The 19,120-nt window shown below is 39.3% G+C and overlaps 1 protein-coding gene and 1 long non-coding RNA gene across 6 annotated transcripts in view; one reads left to right on the top strand and one right to left on the bottom strand.

The window, feature by feature from the left end:
* Kif27 (kinesin family member 27) overlaps window positions 1–1,294 on the top strand; it is a 147,953-nt gene extending 146,659 nt beyond the window's left edge. For all 5 annotated transcript variants that reach the window (XM_010632916.3, XM_010632920.3, XM_010632921.3 and 2 more), the window contains one exon: window positions 589–1,294. In XM_010632916.3, coding sequence (XP_010631218.1) covers window positions 589–1,070 — 482 coding nt within the window. In that variant the 3' untranslated portion in view covers window positions 1,071–1,294. The remainder of the gene's footprint in view (window positions 1–588) is intronic.
* A 2,570-nt stretch (window positions 1,295–3,864) lies between these two features.
* Window positions 3,865–11,335, bottom strand: LOC104868233. The gene is made up of 4 exons (XR_781978.1): window positions 11,301–11,335; window positions 9,651–9,882; window positions 5,597–5,738; window positions 3,865–3,894 (listed from the first exon to the last, which is right to left on the bottom strand). It is a non-coding gene; the product is annotated as an uncharacterized LOC104868233 (long non-coding RNA).
* Between the last annotated feature and the right edge of the window lie 7,785 nt (window positions 11,336–19,120).

Raw genomic sequence — 19,120 nt, 5'->3', positions numbered from 1 at the left:
AGAGAGAGAGAGAGAGAGAGAGAGAGAGAGAGAGAGAGAGAGATGAGATGAGATACCGGGCATTGAACTCAGGACCTTGCACTTGCGAGGCAGAGCACTGAGCTAAATCCCCAGCCCCCTCTGAAGAACATTTGATAGCAGGAACCCACTATCATGTTGGAAGGCCAGGCCAGAGCAGATTTTCATACATATCATGGCAAGGACCTGAAGTATATCTGGAGATAATAGGGCAGAGCCAGTGTTCCTCGGTTGGCCAGTACTGGGAATTCACCAGCAACAAACCAAGGAGAGGGCAGACATGAAGAGGTACCACAGACACCCAGAGTGCTCCTGTGATTCCTAGAAGTACCAAACAAAATCCCTCGTACCCAAATCTCAACTTTGTTCTGTGAATTAAAATTCTGAGTTATTCACATAGAACATTCCTGTAAGCGAAACAGTTCATATTAACACATCAGTTTAACAAAAAACTCAAAAAATATCATGTATATTGAGTGATGGTAATGTTGTTACATTAGGATATTATGATTAAAATATCTGATTTTGAGAAAATAATCTCTGAATATTAAATTTTGGGCTTATTTTTAGATGATGATGCCACAGATGAAGTCCCAAACTCAGAAGAGGCACCTGTGCTTTCCGAGGAATTAAAATGGGCATCCAGAACTGAAAGTATGAGCTTAGGTGGAAGAGAGAGAGAAGCCCACACTTCTGGCAGTTTAAGAACACAACCGAATTCTCAGAAGGGTTGGGAAGATGTCTCAGAGTTACCTCCAGTTTGTAGCTCTTTACCGCCCTCCAGTGGACACTCGTTAAGCAATGAAGATAAAACAGAAATTGATGAAAATCAGCTCGTAAAATCTCACAGTCGCCCATCGTACCAAATTCAGCCAGGAGGAGACATGGGACAGCTTCACGGGGTCACACCTGTAAAACTGTGCCGCAAAGAACTGCGCCAGATTTCTGCCTCGGAACTGTCGCTACGACGTTCTAGTCTAGGAGTTGGGGTTGGATCAGTGACGGCCAGTCCCAGTCATAGATCTAGAAAACCAAGTGACTTGAAAACGTAGACAACAGACAAACAATAGAACTTTTAATTTAATAGATAATGTAAAAAGATTCCATTTTCTGACTTGTTAAAAAATCAAAGCTCATGCTTACCAGCTCTTCCATCAGGATAAAGGAAGAAGGGACTGAATGAATCTTTTTACATATTTTGTAAGAGATATATATCTTCTGTAGTATATTTTATGAATTTTAGTTTACATTTCCATAATAAAAAAATTTTCCAATACTTGATAGTATTTAAATATTTTCACTTATAAATACGTGTAAAATTTTTAAAAGTATATTTGTTTTGTTTTTTATTTTTCAGGCATATTTGAAGAACAAAACTAATATATTAAAATACCTTTCAGATGTATATTACTGTATAATATAGAAAGTATTTTACATTATAAAAATATAATACATTAAGTATATTACTGTTTCTCTAATATACTAGCATATTGCTTTTCTAAAAGGTCCAGCTAAATACTAGGCTAAAGGGAGAACCACATATGCCTATGTTTTAGCACAGCTGAAAGTCTGTGTGCTGAGATGAAGTCTTAGGCTAAGATATCTTGGCAGGTTCATTGTCTCAGGTTGATTTGCAGTTCTAGATCCAAAGAAGTTGGATGGTCGGTCTTGACCCTAGTCCCTGATGTTTTTTTAGAATTTTTAAACATTTATAATTTTATGTTATTGGTTTGCTTACATAATGCAATATAAGTTTTCGTCTTTCCCTGCCCTGTACTTTCAACATGTCTCACTATGCTACCAAAACTGGGAGATACAGACACAGTTCGGTGGAACAGGGAAATAGTGACAGAATAACACTGATGCACCCCAGCATTCTCAGAAGACTGTACTGACTGTGCAGTGCCTGGTCACGTGCACGATGACGTGAAGCTTGAAGTCTAGCCGGAGGATCATTAGCTAATAATCTGAAGAGCTTCGGTGTGAGATTCTCCTCTATAATCTGCTTTCTCGGGTTTTCATACTGGCAGGTGAAACTACTCTGGGGCTGCAAATATATAAATGAAATTTTTTCCTAAAAGTTATTTTGGCCAAAGTCTTATTATATAATGTTCAGAATTAAGAACGGAACAATTTCCCATTGGTTCTTTTTCACTATATTTTTCTATCACAGGCAGTATTTCATCATAATGACCTGGCATATTATTTTGTTACTTTTCATTTTGCAATTTTCTTTAAACTAGGGTTGAGCTTCTCAGACTGACTGAATGGGGGCAGCAACAAAACCACCTTGCCCTCTTACGGATGGCTACCCAAGAGAGCCACCCACTTCTTCCTGAATCCTCTTATCTGATGCTGCTGTGGGCTTTCCTTTTGTACTTTCCTCTGCTGTTGTTGACCTGACCCTCTCTCCTAAGACCGAATTGTCACCTTGTTCTCCCACACATACTTGAGAGTTGTCCCTTTCTCTAGTTGCCCCTAGGGAGTAGCATTCCTTGTCCTGTTGTGAAAAACCAGTTCTTACAGGAAAAGAGAAACATTTCAAAATGATGAATGGTTTATCTCTTAAGCATGGTACTAAAATTTAAATTTTATTTAAAATTGTGGTTTAAATAGATTTCTGGGAAATTAATCTGGGAACTGAACAATTTATAACATTGGCCTACTGAGAGAAACTGCCTTTGGTTTGGATGACAGAAGGAATAAAAAAAAAATATATATATATATGCAAAAGCCCAGTGCCTTCAACAAAACATAACAGTATCCATTTATTAGTAAAATACCGATGAAGATCCTGTCTTGCTTACCTTTTTTGAGACAAAATGCCTGACACTCGAAGGTGGAAAGGTTTATTTTGGCTCAGTTTGCAGAGGTTTCAGTTCATAGTTGGCTGGCTTTAAGGCAGGGTAGCATGGCAGAGGAGCATCGCAGAGGAAAACAGCTCATGGTGGGCAGAAGGCAGGAAGGCAACGACCTCCCTTTCCCTTTTATCCCTTCTAGGCTACCTACTCTTTGGGTGGTGCTACCCCCACCCAGTGAGGCCCTTCCCATTTTGCACACTCAGAACTATGCCAAACCAATCAGTGGACTAATTTAGTAACCACACACTGTTATCCTAGCAACATATTCTTAATCTCAGCATTACATACCCTAGATTCAGCCACCTCTGAAAAACCTATTACTTATTACCACATGAGGCTTTGGGGGGACATCCAGACACAAGCTGTAACAGATCCCAGTCAGGCCGGGGAGTTAGCTCAGTGGTTCTGCCACCTGTTGTGCAAGCAAGCGCAAGAACCTGAGTTCCATCTCTGGCACCAAAGCAACAAAAAAAGGATCACAATCAGAAATTTCTTGTAAGATAAATGTGCTATGTCTTAATTATAAATAATTTACACAAGAATGCATTCAAATACTGGCATCTTCCTTGCCCAAGAAATGAGTATGTATTTGCTTTAGCTGTGGAAATATAAACCCATTTTCTTACTAACAAAGCAAGGAAAGTTATACCAAACTAACAGTGATTTGATAATGCAAATGTGAACTGACTGCTGAGTGTCAAAGGTATGATTTTTACCTCACTTTTGATTAAATGTATATTTATGTGCTGTGATAGATATTATGCATATATTCAAACACATATAAAGAATATCTCCTGGCCAGGTACAATTATACTTACCTGTAATTTCAGCTACTCAGGAAGCTGAGGCAGGAGAATCACAATTTTGAGGCCAGCCTGGGCAACTTAGCAAGAACTTGTCTCAAAATAAGAAAGAGTTGGAGTTGGTGGTGCACGCCTGTGGTCCCAGCATTTGAGAGGCTGAGGCAGGAGGATCCTCACAAGTTCGAGTCTAGCCTGAGCTACATAGTGAGACCCTGTCTCAAAAAAAAAAAACCCAAAATTAATAAACAAATAAAAAGGGCTTGGGATGTAGCCCAGTGGTAGAGAGCCCTCCCTGGGTTTGGTCCTAGTATTATAAAAGTAAATAAATAAGAATATCCTGAAAAATATATTCTAGAAGTGAACTTCTGGTCATTTTGGTTTAATCAGTACCCAAGGAAATAAAAACCTAAGCCACTTTCTGTGGCAAATAAAATTATGTTTAAAAATATACTAATAATATATTTTATTCTTTATATGCTTTTCTTGTGTTTGCTTTCTTATATGTATACAAAATGTTTGTGGCTTTTCTTTTTATTCATCATGTTCTTTTCTTTTCTGCCTATAGCAGCATTTAACAGAGAATACCTGGCTCTGTAAAATAGTATTTTCTTCCATAATTCCCACGTTACAAATAACAGGATTGGGAGAATTCTGTAAGTATGGATGGTGAGAACAATGACAGAAGTATGTTTGTTTTTTTTCAGCTTTAATTGAGTTTATTGGTACATTTTAGGGATACAGTACAGTTGCATTCATTGTTGGGATCATGTACCTCTACATGACAAGTCTTGATTCTCATTTTTTCCCCCTACCTCTGCCCTTCCTTCACCCCTTCCTCCCCTCCCCATCTGCAAACACTTTATTTTCATCTTTTCTCTCACATTTTTTTCTTTTCCCTTTTTACTCTTCCCCTACCCATCCCACCTTCCCTACACCTTTAGCTCCTTTCTTCCCATTTCTAAATGTCAGTAATCTTATTAGAATCTTATGCATTGTTGCAGATTATTCACACCAGGGAAACTATTCGGTATTTACACGTGTGACTTATTTATTTCACTGAGGAGTATATCTTCAATATGTATCCATTTTCCTATGAATGAATCTATTTTCTCGTTCTTTGTGGCTGAGTAATATTCCATTTTATAGAAAAACCACATCTTCTTTATCCAGTTTCCAACGGATGGGCAAATAGGCTGTTTCCAAGATTTAGCTATTACAAACTGTGCTGCTATAAACATGGGTGCACATACTTCTCTGTGATATGATTCTTTTAGTTCTCTTGGAAAGATACCCAGCAGAGGGATGGTTGGGTCAAATGGAACCTCCAGTCCAAGCTCTTTGAGGTATTTCCATATTGATTTCCATAGTGGTTGCACCAGTCTGCACTCCCACCAACAATGGAGAAGGGTTCCTTTCTCGCCACAACCCCGCCAACATTTGTTATTGTGTGATTTCTTGATAGCAGCCATTTTTTGTGGGGTGAAGTGGAATCTCAGTGTTGTTTTCATCTGCATCTCTCGAATGACCAGTGATGTAACAGAAGTATGTTTTGACTTTGTTTTCTTTCTGTCCTTTTCTCTTTTCTTTTTTCAGGGCTGGGGAATGAACCCAGGGCCTCCGGCATGTTAGAGGAGCACTCTATCACTAAGCTGTACTCCCAGCCCACACTGCTTGTTTTCTTTTGTCTGTGTGTGTGTGTGTGTGTGTGTGTGTACCCTCTGCATGAACTCGGGCATGAGCAAAAATACATACGATGTCCAGTTGTGTGAACTACATCACCAATAGCCATTGCCTTGTTTATATTAATTTAGGCCATGAAAGTATGAATGCTGTTTTAAAACAGATGCCTTACATGAAAAAGGCAATGTCTTAAATTAAGTCTTAGGATGAATTATAAAGGACTCCAATCCTTACCAGGGGTTCGGTTCTGTGTTCAGCACATGCTCAGAGATACTAAAAGCAAGTGTGACATGCTTTGATCTTTCAGTTATTTCCTTAGGTCCATAGAAACATGAGGTCAGTAGCATCTGAAGTTCTAACTCCTCTTTCAACTTCACTGGAATATAAAACATGAGTTATTGATACTTTGCACTTAAAGTTATACAGGTGGGCTGCTTTCACTAAGACTGATGAAACTTTTATATTTTCAAAAATTAAAAATAAAAGGCCAGGGATTTGGCTCAGTGGTTCCGACACCTGCCTCGCAAGCTCAAGGGCCCGAGTTTGATCCTTGGTTAAAAAAAAAAAAAAATGAATAAAGGTAAGAATGAGGTCTTTCTGAAATAAACACCTCAAATACTTTGGGTGTAGTATTTTTAAGCCTAAATGAGCAGTAGTTTTCCAACAGCGAGGCAGTGGAAGCCTCTCCTCAATAAGGAGCATTTATCATTGTCACTGCTGCTGAAGTAGGAGGGCAGACTGACTTCTCAGAAGTTTCCTTGTGTTTCCTTCTCTCCCAACACTGAGCTCCATACTGCCTAACCAGGTCTCACTGCTTATATGTCTTGCTCCTGGGATGTACTGCATACAGGGACCCAGGCACTGGGGTGCTGTGTGGTGGTTAGGATGGTCTTCCATGTTGAACCCATCATGGTGGGAATGAGAACAAGTCAGAAAACCTCGATGTTTCAGGGATGTTTTTGATATTCTACATTATTCTCACTTGTCTATATATTTTTTTATTCTAGGAAAGTTCACCACGGTCAACTAAAGTACCACTATTTGAAATGGTAGCAGTATAATTTGAACCCAAAAATAATTAATTAGACTTAGGTTTTCTGTTCTACTGGCTCATTATAATACAGTTCTGTTGAATCATCCCTGATTTAAGAGAAAAATAGAGCAATCTAGATTTTGTTAGGATGAGCAGGAATGGTTTATTTACAACAGTGAGGAGTAGAAAGTTAAATCTTTATTAAAACCTACGATTTTTAAGTATACTTGAGAATACTTGTGTAAAGTTTAAAAGGAAATTATTTTAAACTATTATATTTTCAAGTTTATTACAGTATACATAAAACAAAGTAAGTATATAACAAAGTATTTCAAGTCCAAAGAAGCAAATATTTATTCATATGAGTTATCTTATTCTTATTTTTCTTTTCTTTCTTTTTTCTTTTTGTGGTGCTGGGAATTGAACCCAGGCCCTTATCATCAAAGCAAGAACTCTACCGCTAAGCTGCACCCCTAGCCTAAGGAGTCTTATTTTTAAACAAATCACTTCCTCGACCCCTACCCCCTATTACCAACAACAAATTATAGGTCTGTGCCTATTTATCCTTCCTTGTCCATAATGATCCAAGATTCATACAGACAACTAGGGGCACAGGGAGAGAACAGAGAGAGGTTTCTCTGAAACATTCTGTAGACCAACAAATAATTTTCAAAATATTTGGAAAGAATACATTTTTTTTCTTCAGCCAAAGGACTGAAATTTAACTTCAACCTTTGGCTATCTTTAACCCTATAGAATGCTCTTAGTACTGGATTTGTCATTTGGAAGTCTACATCTCAGGGTTTTGTTTTGTTTTGTTTTGGTACCGGAGATTAAACTTGGGTCCTTGTGCTTAAGAGGCAGGAGGTGGTACTGCTGAGCTAAATCCCCAGCACAACACCTCAGTTTTTATCCTGGTTCCTTTTCTTATGATTATTATTTGGGCTTATATGAAAAGCCATCCTAGCAGAATTTGAATGGCAATTGTAAATCCATTCAATAAAAAATTACAAAAAACAAGTTTTGGAAAAATTCCAATAGCCTAACATAAACATAAAAAGTTAAGATTTGAGTGATTCTGCCACGCATGGTGGCACTTGCCTGTAATCCCAGCACTCGGGAGGCTGAGGCAGGAGGATCGCTGTGAGTTCGAGACCAGCCTGGGCTACACAGTGTGCTCCAGGTCAGTCTCAACTATGTAGTGAGACCCTGTCTCAGAAAACAAAAAGCAAAAAGTAAAAACAAACAAACAAAAAGATGTAAGTGATTTTACCAATGAAGAACCATGAATGGCATATCGAAACAAACATTTGATTGTAGGGAAAATTATCAGGATTCATCTTTATAAAAGAATATAATGCTAATTTGATCATTTTGCTCTCTGCTAAAATCTTGCTAAATTTTTCTATGGAGAAACCTGTAGATAAAAGATTTCCATTCATGATTACAAATCAGCAGCTATGAGTCTGCACTGGGAGGCTGAATTAATATTAATTTTTGTCTGTGGCCTGCAAGTGGCATTTCATTATTCTACCATACAGGAATGAGGAGTTATCTTAATCGGACGGATTTGTAATGTTGATAATTTATAAGAATTCTATCTGTCAAGGTTTTATTTTCTAGTACGATTATGTTCTGTAGATGGGAAAAGTAGAAACAGGGCAAAATGTTCTTCTAGTGAGGGGCAATCTCTTTTTGAAATGGACTGGGCAGCACCTGGGTTGCTCCATCCTGGCCCAGGCCTGAGCCCACGTATTTCACCAGATACTTTCATGGCTAACTCCAGGTATCACCAGCTGTGCTAAACTGGGATTGGAAGACATTGTAATCTCATCACTAGAGCATTTTGGATAATGTACATTAGAAATTAGCATATTAATACTAAGTCATAGAGTATATGGCATTTTCTAAGCCACCAGACAGCATTTTCTTTACAAGAGAAAAAGCTATTTATGAATTGCTCCTTTGCATTTAAAAGCAAAATATTTTAAATGCAACTTAATTATTTAATAAATTAATTGAGAAGGAAACCACTATTATAAGTTGTAATATTGCAAATAGTGTGTTCATTTATCAGTAAGTACATGGAAACACTTAAAACTGAAGCATCATATATAAAATTATAACTTAGGTTTTCCATAGAATTGGCTCCAAAAATGAGATGACCTGGCACGTGTGGTTGCTTTTTTTATGTATATCATAAAACATTTTCTAAGCAAATTGATTCTCAGAGAAATTATAGTATTCTCTAGTAAGTTTCATGTATATTCTGCTTGAAAATATTTTAAAAACTTGTGGAATCTACTTTTATAGGCATACATTTACTTTATGACTATGAATAAAAGAATATGTTTTTATTGGGGTTTCTGACCACCAGTCCTTGGCTATTTGTTACTTCTTTAGTAATAGTTCCATTTGTAAATTACTGAACTGCAGCTAGAAAATGAATTTTTAAAAAACTGAGCAATGTTTTCATCCGGTAATCACAAAGATATCTAAAACCCTGCTGCCACCACTCCCTCCCTCCCCAGCAAGAAAATGATGGATGAGCACATTAATTTGGGGGACACGATCAGATTAACAGCGGCCAGTCTTCAGTTAGCATTTGATACTCTTAGCTACTGTATGCCAGAATTTCTGTATGTTACCTTGTGAAATGGGAAGAAAAGGGCTAAAGGTGTAGGGGAAAGGGAATAAGGGAAAAGAGAAAAATATGAGAAAATGAAAAACTGGAAATAAAGTGTTTGTAAATGGGGAGGGAGGAAGGGGTGAAGGGAGGGCGGGGACAAGGGGAAAAAATGAGAACCAAGACCTGTCACGTAAAGGTACAAGATCCCAGTAATGAATGTAACTGTACACCTAAAATGTACCAATAAACTCAATTAAAACATTGACATCACCGTGGTGACTTCATACATATTCCCCTTGATTTGCAAATATCTGTCAATATGAAGAAATACTGTATTCTGAGCTGAGCGTGATGGCATGTGTTGCTAAATCCCAATACTCTGGGAGGCTGCAGCAGAAGAATCACAAATTCAAACCCAGCCAGGGCAACCTAGTGACGTAGGAGGCCCTGTCTCAAATTAAAAAATTAAAAAAAGGACTCAGGATGTAGCCCACTGTGAAGGTCCTCGGTTCAAGCCCCAGTACCGGAGAAAAAAGGATCTCTATTCACATAGATCAAAGGACCCATAACCTGAGAAGCCAAGTAATTGAAGAGAAGGCCAGGAATTCCAGGGTGATAGAACTTACCATCAGGAGTATTCTAGTGGATTGTGAACAAATAAACCAGAAAGGAAGAATGCGTACACTTTTGCTGAAAAAGTTAACCCGGAGCAGTACTGAAGTTCTCTTCAGAAAGTTCAGTAGAACGTCCAGTATCTCAGCTCGACACAGTGGCATGTGCTTGTAGTCTCAGCTACTTGAGAGGCTAAGGTAGGAGGCTCACCTGAGCACGTGAGTTTGAGCCTGGGCAACATAGATCCTTCAAAAAAAAGAGGGAGGAAAAGAAAAGGGAGAATAGTAACTAAAAGCTGAGCTGGTAGCTAGTTACTTTCTGAAAAAAATTACAAAATGGTATCTATAGACAGATGGAAAATTTTTATAGATTTTTATTTTTTATTTTACTTAATTAAAAAAATTTTTTGAGACAGGGTCTCACTACGTAGTTCAAACTGCCCTGGAACTCACTGTATAGCCCAGGCTGGTCCTGAACTCACAGCAATCTTCCTGACTCAGCCTCCCAAGTGCTAGGATTACAGGTGTTCACCACCATGCCTGGCGCTATAGATTTTTAAATAGTCATTTTCCTGCTTTATACTTTCTATGGACAATCTACATAAAATTTTTGTGAATAGAGCTGGGAACTAATAGCCCTATACCTCAAGGAACTTGCATTCTAGTAATATTGATAAATGCTATATAATAAGACCCTCCTTGCCTTGCCTCTATTTTTTTCCCCCCACAGAATGTTTTGTTTTGCAAATGTAACAGTTTGTGCTACTGGGCTCCTGCCCAACATATCAAAATAGTTTTTCTGACTGTTTGAACTCTGTGACCCTTCAGGAATGTTCTGTTAAGCTCTACCCTCTTATAAGAAGGTTCTGTTAAGCTCCACCCCCCTAAGGAATATTCTGGAACTCTGCCCCCTGCTTCAGTGAGCATGCTCGTCTGCCCTGTAGGTCCTATATAAGGAGGCTCTCATTTCTGGAAGACAGCTCAGACTCCGCTGAGTCCGCCAGTCTCGCAGACTTAATAAAGGGTTTTTTTCCACCTCTTCAACTGACCATTGGATTTTTGAGTCTTCAGATTACAAAATTGTGTTCCTGAGCCGCCACACTGGGCTGTAAAGCTCAGCCGTGCCTCTGAGCTGTACCACTTGCTACCACAATGAGCTCCTCTGCTCTAACAATATGTGCTATTGTAAAGATAAAGCTGTACTGCATAAGATAATATAATATTAATGGTGCTTTTTAGATGGAACTATGTTTCTGAGCTTTCACATACACAAAGCCATAAAAAACTAGATATGAATTCACTAATAAACAAAACAGCTTTTCATTTGACGTACTGAGTGCCTACTCAAAAGGGACACGTATCAGAAATTGTATCTGATCATGAATCACATCCAACTAATTTGGTGGGAAGGGCACTGATTAATGTTGCTGAGCCATTTTATTCCTTTGCATACTTTCTCTACTTCTTGAATCTGCACTGTTGCTTAGGATTTATTCTAAGCTTAGTTTATTTCATTAAAAAACTTTAACAACAATCTACATAAAATTTACCATCTTTGGGTACACAATTTAGTTTTTACTATATTTACTATGTGGTGCAATAATACTAATTTCACAACACTTCCATCACTCTGAGAAAAAGCAGTGAGTTCCACTTTCTCCTTACCCTATTTCTTGCCAGCTTGGAGTGAAGTATTTCCGGTTCTGAAAGAAAACAGTCTCCAACCCAGATTGATGTATCCTGCAAAAAACAAACAAAAAACATCTTTCAAATTCGATGGAGAAATAAGATCGTTCTATGACCAAGAACTGAAGACATTCATGACCACTAAACCAGCTCTACAAATACCCTGAGGAATATCGTAGAAGAAGATCATGAGGATCACAACTCCAAGAGCACCAATGGAAAGACGCCACCAGGCATCGTGGCAAGTAATTGAACAGAGGGGAAAGTTAGGAAACCAACCGCAGGAAAAAACGACAACAATAAGCCAATACATTTCACTATAACCATCAATGTAAATGGGCTGAACTCAGCAATCAAAAGAAAGAGAGTGACAGGATGGATCAAAAAAACAATATACTGCATACAGGAAACACATTTTTTTTTTTTCAGATTTTTTTTTTTTTTATTGAGTTTATTGGTACATTTAGGGATACAGTACAGTTACATTCATTGTTGGGATCATGTACCTTTACATGGCAAGTCTTGATTCTCATTTTTTTCCCCTTACCTCTGCCCTCCCTTCACCCCCTCCTCCCCTCCCCATCTACAAACACTTTATTTTCATCTTTTCATTCTCTCACATTTTTTTCTTTTCCCTTTTTGTTCTTCCCCTACGTATCACACCTTCCCTACACCTTTAGCTCCTTTCCTCCCATTTCTAAATGTCAGTAATCTTATTAGAATCTTATGCATTGTTGCAGAATATTCACACCAGGGAAACTATTTGGTATTTACACATGTGGGACTTATTTATTTCACTTAGGAGTATATCTTCAATATGTATCCATTTTCCTATGAATGAATCTATTCTCTCGCTCTTTATGGCTGACAGGAAACACATTTAACTGAAAAAAATTCACAGATTGTTTGTCAGTATCTTATTGAGGATTTTTGCATCTGTGTTCAATAGGGAGAGTGGCCTGTAGTTTTCTTTATTGGTTGGACCTTTCTCTGGTTTTGGTATCAGGGTAATGCAAGAATTTGAGGAGTAACTGCTATTAGTATTTTCTAAAGTTCTTGTAGAATTCAGTAGAGACTTTCTCAGGACCTGGGCTTTTCTTTGTTGGTAGTTTTAAAATGACTTCTTCAATTTCATTGACTGATATTGGGTTATTTCAAAATTTTATATCTTCTTGGTTCAGCTTTGTTAATTCATATGCATCTAGGAAACTATCCATTTATTCAGAGTTTTCCATCTTATTAGAGTACAGGTCTTCAAAGTAGGTATTGATTATCTTCTGGATTTCTGCAGGATACATTGTTATTTCATCCTTTTTATTCCTAATTTCAAGGGTTTGAGTTTTCTCTTTTCTGATAAGATGCACTAAGGTTTGTCTATTTTATTTAATCTTTTAAAGAACCAATCTTCAATTCATTGATTCTTTGTGTTGTTTTCTTAGTCTCAATTGCATTAATTTCTGCTTGGATCTTCATAATATCTTCCTTTGTACCTGCTTTGGGTTTAATTTACTCTTCTTTTTCAAGGCAGGTGGCTTTTTTTTTTTTTTTTTGTACTGGGGATTGAACTCAGGACCTGGCACTTTCAAGGCAGGCAGCGGAACCACTGAGCTAAATCCTTGGCCCACTTTTCTTTTTCTAGAAGCTTAAGGTTCAACACTAGGCTATTTGAACTGCCATCTTGCCTCACCAACCTTGATTTTCTTTAAATGGGTACTTCCAAAGTACTAACCAGGAAGGAGTTCTACTTACAATCTTTTTGTTTGTTTGTTTGTTTTTTGAGATGGAATTTTACTCTGTAGTTCAGGCTAGCCTCAAACTCACGGAGATACTCCTGCCTCACTAACCTATGCGTTGGGATTATAAGTGTGCACCATCATGCCTGACTCTATTTAAAAATTTAATATGGCATTAACAGTCTACTAAATTGGCTAAATTTAGAACAATAATTCAACTTTCCCCTCTTCTCATTGTTCATTTTCCTTTTTCAAGATAAATATAATTAGTGATTATGTACATGGTTTGAGTTAAATCATATTTTTTATATTTTGGTTTTTTAAATTTAAATTTTCAATAATTATTTTTTGGTACTGAGGATTTAGCTTAGGACCTCATGCATGATGGGTAAATGTTCTGTCACTAAGCTAAACCCATACCCTATTTATATATTTTAATGACTATGAAGTAAATAGTCCACAGTATTTCATGTTGTATCAGGAGAATTTAATCAAGCCATATTAATAAATGACCACAGAAACCCCACACCTCCTTTCTTGGGGTATTGGCTAACAGCAATAAAAGTTTCCTCCTTCATCCATATGTCCAGCAGTCGGGCAGCCACAGTCCTGCTCTGTGTCATTTTTACTCAGGACTCAGCCACCATAGCCCCTGTTTGCATAATGCTGATCTGTGGCAGGGTCAGGGACGGAAGCATGAGCTGGCTTTTAAAGCTTTGCCAGCAAGTGACAATACCCATTTTCCTTGATTTCATTCACCAGCATAATTCACGATGCAAATCTGACATCAAAGGGGCAGTGAAGTATATTTCTTATCCAGGGAGGAACATCAAGCATTCTTTTTTTGTACCAGGGATCGCTGAGGTCCTTGGGCTTGCGAGGCAGGTGGTAGAACCACTGAGCTAAATCCCCAGCCCTCATCAAGTATTCTTAAGCAATCAGTCTACTGGCAATATTTTGTTTTCCTTGGAGTTTATACTTCCTTCTTTCTGAGATTGTCTAGCTTTCCGTATATCTACCAGCATTTCATCTTTGTATGTCCCACTGCAGCTGTGAAATTGTGTTCATAAAGTTCAAGCACATTAGATAATCCATCACTTCCCATGTGTTTTCTTGCAGATGCCCCCTCTGGAGCCTCTGTCCTCTGTGTCAGGATGGATGGTAGCTCTCCAGGCTTTCTATACAGCTGTCATCCTGGAATCTCTCTTCACCTTAGCTACAGAATTCTCTTCCTCCTTTCTTGGTATTCTTCTCATCAGAGCCCATATTTTTGTATTTCTTGATTTATGCCTTTATTTGGGTGGAGTAACTCCCTTCAGTAATTTCCCAAGAAAAACAGATGGAAGTTAAAATTTTTGAGAGTTTTTAAAAACATCTTTTCTGGCTCCACCTATTGGTTCATTGTTTTATTTTCTTTCTGGTTCCTCTTTCCTGTTTTTCTTTTTGTCACTTTATGCTGGTCTTTTATGAGAAGGAGTTTCTTCATATGAATGGAGAACCTCAACTATTCATTCACATTAAAGAATGAGGTGCTATTCGGCAGACTGAGACAGCCTTGGGAAGATTGTTGCCAGTCTGGGCAACAGAGCAAGACTCTATTGCAAAAAAAAAAAAAGGTTATTAAAAAGTAGATTAGAGCCCATATTAGTGTGAGCAGGGAAGGGTTTGTCAACTGTTGGGCCTCACTCTTAAAAGACAAACAAGACCCATTCTTCCTTGTAAGACTCAAAATCTCAGTATTTGCAGACCTCTTCTCTTGGACCAGCTCAATCTCCCCTGAGAAATATCCCAGTCTCCTCTAAAATCTGAATTTGGGAATGAAGCTGATGAAGTCTGTCTCATAATTCAGTATGCACAATGTTGCTAAATTCTGCTTCTCTGTGTAGTAGTCCATCCCTGTTCTCTGCTCTGCCTGGTATGCAGAGGATCTCTGGGGCAGCCTCTCTGTGAAGTAAACCATCTATCTTTCGGTTGGGCAGCATGGAATGAAGCACAAGATACAGAGGGGGAAGAATCTCATTTCTCTTAAAAAAAACTTTCACAACAGATTACCATCTTCAGCCTCACCCTACTTCTATTTTCAGAGACATGGCGGCTCCATTTTCAGAGACTTTCCTGATGCTCAGTGGGTTCCCTTTCAGGTTGGCTCTGCCTCCTAAGCAAAGTGTAGACATTAACTTTCTCAGTTTTAATAAGTCAGTTACACTCATCCATCTTATCTCTTTAAAAAATTTTTAAATTTCTTCATTTATTTGTTTTCTACATTATTTTTATGACATCCTTCTTCAGCAGGACTCTTGTTTTTATAAATTTATATCTTTTTTATTCCATCTCTGTCATTTTAACGTTATCTTGAATAAGCAGAGAAAAACCTGTGTTCAATGCACCATTTAAATGAAGTCTTGTTACCATTAGGCCCTCACATGTATGGATATAATGAACATTTTCTAAGAAGAAAGGAAGATTGTGTATGTCTGTCTTTGCAGAAATCACGGAAAAATCAAGTATAGCTATAGGTAATTTAATTAAAATTAGATACAAATACAGTTACTGTCCAGAGAAATATAAGCCATAACACATGATAACAGAAAAATTATACCTAATTTAAAGGCAGTCTTTTAAATGACTGTATGTACTATACAGAGTATATCTGTTATTCTCACCATAAACATGGGCTGAGTGCTAAGACTGCACCCTGGGTAGTCTTGACTCCAGAATTTTCATGCTGTGTAACATGATACATCATTGTCTAAGCTACAGGAGCTCTATTGATATGCATCACTGCAGACATATCTATTTGAGCTATGCAATCGAGATAAAATAGAATAATCTATAACAAATTTTAATGGTCAGTCAAACTGTAGCCTGGCATATGTTGGATTTATAATACAAACAGATGGACATTTCCTGTGAAAGAAAGCAGTCACCATCTGTAATTTGAGGAGTCAGGAGCACTTAGAAATCTCACACTAGTAACATAAAACTTAAAGGACCTGTTGAAATACATCTTCAAGAGCTTACCATATTAAACTGTTGGCCCTGAACATCTGAATTCCAGTAACTCAACTCCTCACTGTTTGACGGGTTTGCACCAAAATCATTCTCTCCAAGGCTATGCAATCACACCTGTGGTAATTCTTTGTGAGGTGTATATGTATGTGCACACACTTCAGTAATCTATAGATAGATAGTATTGTGTTGCTCAGTGATGGGTACATTCTGAGAAATGCACCATTAGGTGATTCAGCCAATGTACACACATCATAAAGTGTCCTTACACAAACTAAGCCATAATGTTAGTGAACATACAATATCACGAGACCACTTTTATACTTGTGTAGTTCACTGTTGAAACTTCTCCTACTTTAAATTGCAGGTGTTGGATATTTTGTCCCAGTGACTAAAACAGTAATGAAGGAGGCACACACACTCTCAAGGTAAAGGCCCTGGCTTGGCAGGGGCAGACGGAATTCTTGTTCACATTCTCTTGCAATGAGTGTACCTGACCATATTAGCAGAAAGGGAGGCTGTAGACCCTTCTGAGCTTTCAATTAGAATAATGCAGTCATAATTACCTTACCACTTAATTTCAAAATGAAAACATTCTTTCAACCTCTGTGGTTTTGGATATTATTGATGACCACTCCTTTCTGGCATGCTTTTGTGAAACTTCAATTTACCCTGCTTTGATGATTTTGCATCACCCTGGTTTTCCTCTTATTTCTTCTCCCCCTTCCCTGCTGGCCTTTTTCATCAAGACCAGAGCTTCTCAAATTTGTGGTCAAATTTCTTGGGAGTTCTTGTTAAATTGAAGATGCACGCCATAGTTACTTTTCTCATTTTTGAGACACGATACCCAACACGCCCAAGTTAAAAGAGGAAAGGTTTAATTTAGTTCACAGTTTGCAGAGGTTTCAGCCCATGCTTGTCTGGCTCCAAGGCAGAGCCACATGGCAGAAGGATGTGGCAGAAGAGAAACGGCGGAGGCAAGAAGCAGCAAATAGCAGCCTTCCTTCTTTCGGTGCCTTTTTATTCCATCCAGGTTCTAAGCCTATTGGTTGGTGCCACTCATTCCCAAGGTGAGCTTCTGTCTTCAGTACACTCATTCGGCCACACCCAGAACAGTGCGAATCCAATCAGCAGACTAATCCAGATGTCAGACACCCTTAATCCCAGCATCACGCACTGTAATCCAGCCACCCACGAAAAGCCCCACTTATGAGCACATGAGGCTTTGGGGGGCATCTGGATATAAATCATAACAGTGCGGATGCAGCAGGCCTGAGTTAGGGTCTGAGATCAGCATTTCTAACAAATCTCCTGGTGCAGTCACAATCACACTTTAGCAAGACTCAGAAGATGGTATTTTCCAAGAGTCTGCCCTTCCCTGTCACAACGAGCCCACTGGGGGCTGATACTTTCCCATCTATTTTCTCACTTAATCCTCTCTCCTAAACTTCAAAACCTTTATTTCTGACTTCTCACATCTACGTGGCTGCCTTGAAAACCATTTAAACTTAAAATGTCCAAATCTAAACTACCATTTTCTCACAGATTAGCTCCTTCCCTTCCTCTTACAACTGTCCTTTTTCTATTTCTTAGAACTATCTACAAACTGAAAGCCTGTTACTTCTTTCTACCCCCAATTAACCAATTTCAGCAGTTGACAGATTCTATAGATTCTGCCTTTATCACATTATCTGTCAACCAACTCCTTCATATTCAGCAGTCATAAAGCAAAGGCTTTTCTTTATTTCCCTCAAACTTTTAAACTCTGAAAACTTAACTTAGATTCTGAAAACTTAGAAAACTTAGATGAAAACTTAGATTCACCCACTTGCCATCTGCGGATCCTTCTCCGTTGTCTCTGCCGCTTCTCCATAAACTCCAGAGTCTTCCCTCTTCCTGGAATACAGCTCTCCCTGGCCTTCAGGAGTGTCCTCGGGCTCTGCTGTGAACCCTCCCTCCCCGCCTCCTTCAGAGTCCATCTCCATGCCGCCTCCATGCTGCCTTTCTTTCCAGATCTCTCCAGCCGTCATTAAAGGCTCCTTGACCCTCTCTGCAGGACTTTGTATTTTTGCATGGCACCTATCGTGGTCTTTTACTATAAAACTACTTTATCTTTGTTTTACTTCCTACTCTAGGAGCACAGATGAAGTCCACTCCCCTCTGTGACCCCGCGGCCCCTCACCTATGGGAGGTGTTCCATGATGAGAAGGATCAGAGTGATTTACGGGGTTGATGCCACGCGGTGGACCCAGACACGGAAGCCAGTACAGCTGGGCTGCAGCTCTGGCATCAGTTGCCATTTTCTGGAAGGCTTTGGGGAAGTCACTTTGCTTGGCTGTAAGACAACTACTGCTCCTGACAGAGTAGGTAGATAACGGGACACCGCTGCGCGACCGTGCCGTGAGCAGGAGTGAGCAGTAACTGGAGGTCGAGACGGCAGTAGTTGCCAACTAGATTTTACATATTTTATACATATGTCACTCATCCAGCATGTTATTCCTCCGCCAGGTGACACTCCCTGTACCTGCACGAGTCCGGGGAGGCGACTTTGTCTCTCCTTTCCTGGTGATTGCGGTTGTCGGTCCGGTTGCCTCCTCCTGGATCCAGGGGTCCACTCGGGCAGGCGTCCGATGTCTCCACCGAGGTCTCATCCGAGGTCCCGTCTTGCAGGTTGCGGTGGAGCTGGGTCGGTCACCGAGTGGGACGAGCTGGTCTGCGCTCTCTCTTCTGTACTGTTCTAGCTTGGGGTGTGTGGCACTGGTTCGGGCTTAGCACTTCACAGACATTGGGGGGCTACATCGTAGGGTGTCGCAGGGTCTGTCTGACTAGACATCACATTTCACTCTTGGGGGTTTCGCTCTGCACTCTCGGGAATGCATTTACATTGTCCTCGGTCTATGTTCTCCACGGACCTCACAGAGAACTGAGCAGCGCCGCTCTCCCTCGGAGATCTAGCGCAGCACCATCCCTACCTCACCGACGGGAGGTCACCTCCCAGTGGCGGGGAACCGGCCACCCCGCTTCACGCCAGAGCCAAGGCTCTCGGCGAGTCGGGCG

The sequence above is a fragment of the Fukomys damarensis genome, unplaced genomic scaffold, assembly GCF_012274545.1.
Source record: "Fukomys damarensis isolate Sample0158 unplaced genomic scaffold, DMR_v1.0_HiC HiC_scaffold_4, whole genome shotgun sequence".
Classification (NCBI taxonomy): domain Eukaryota; kingdom Metazoa; phylum Chordata; class Mammalia; order Rodentia; family Bathyergidae; genus Fukomys; species Fukomys damarensis.
This window is presented reverse-complemented; position numbering and strand designations above follow the sequence as displayed.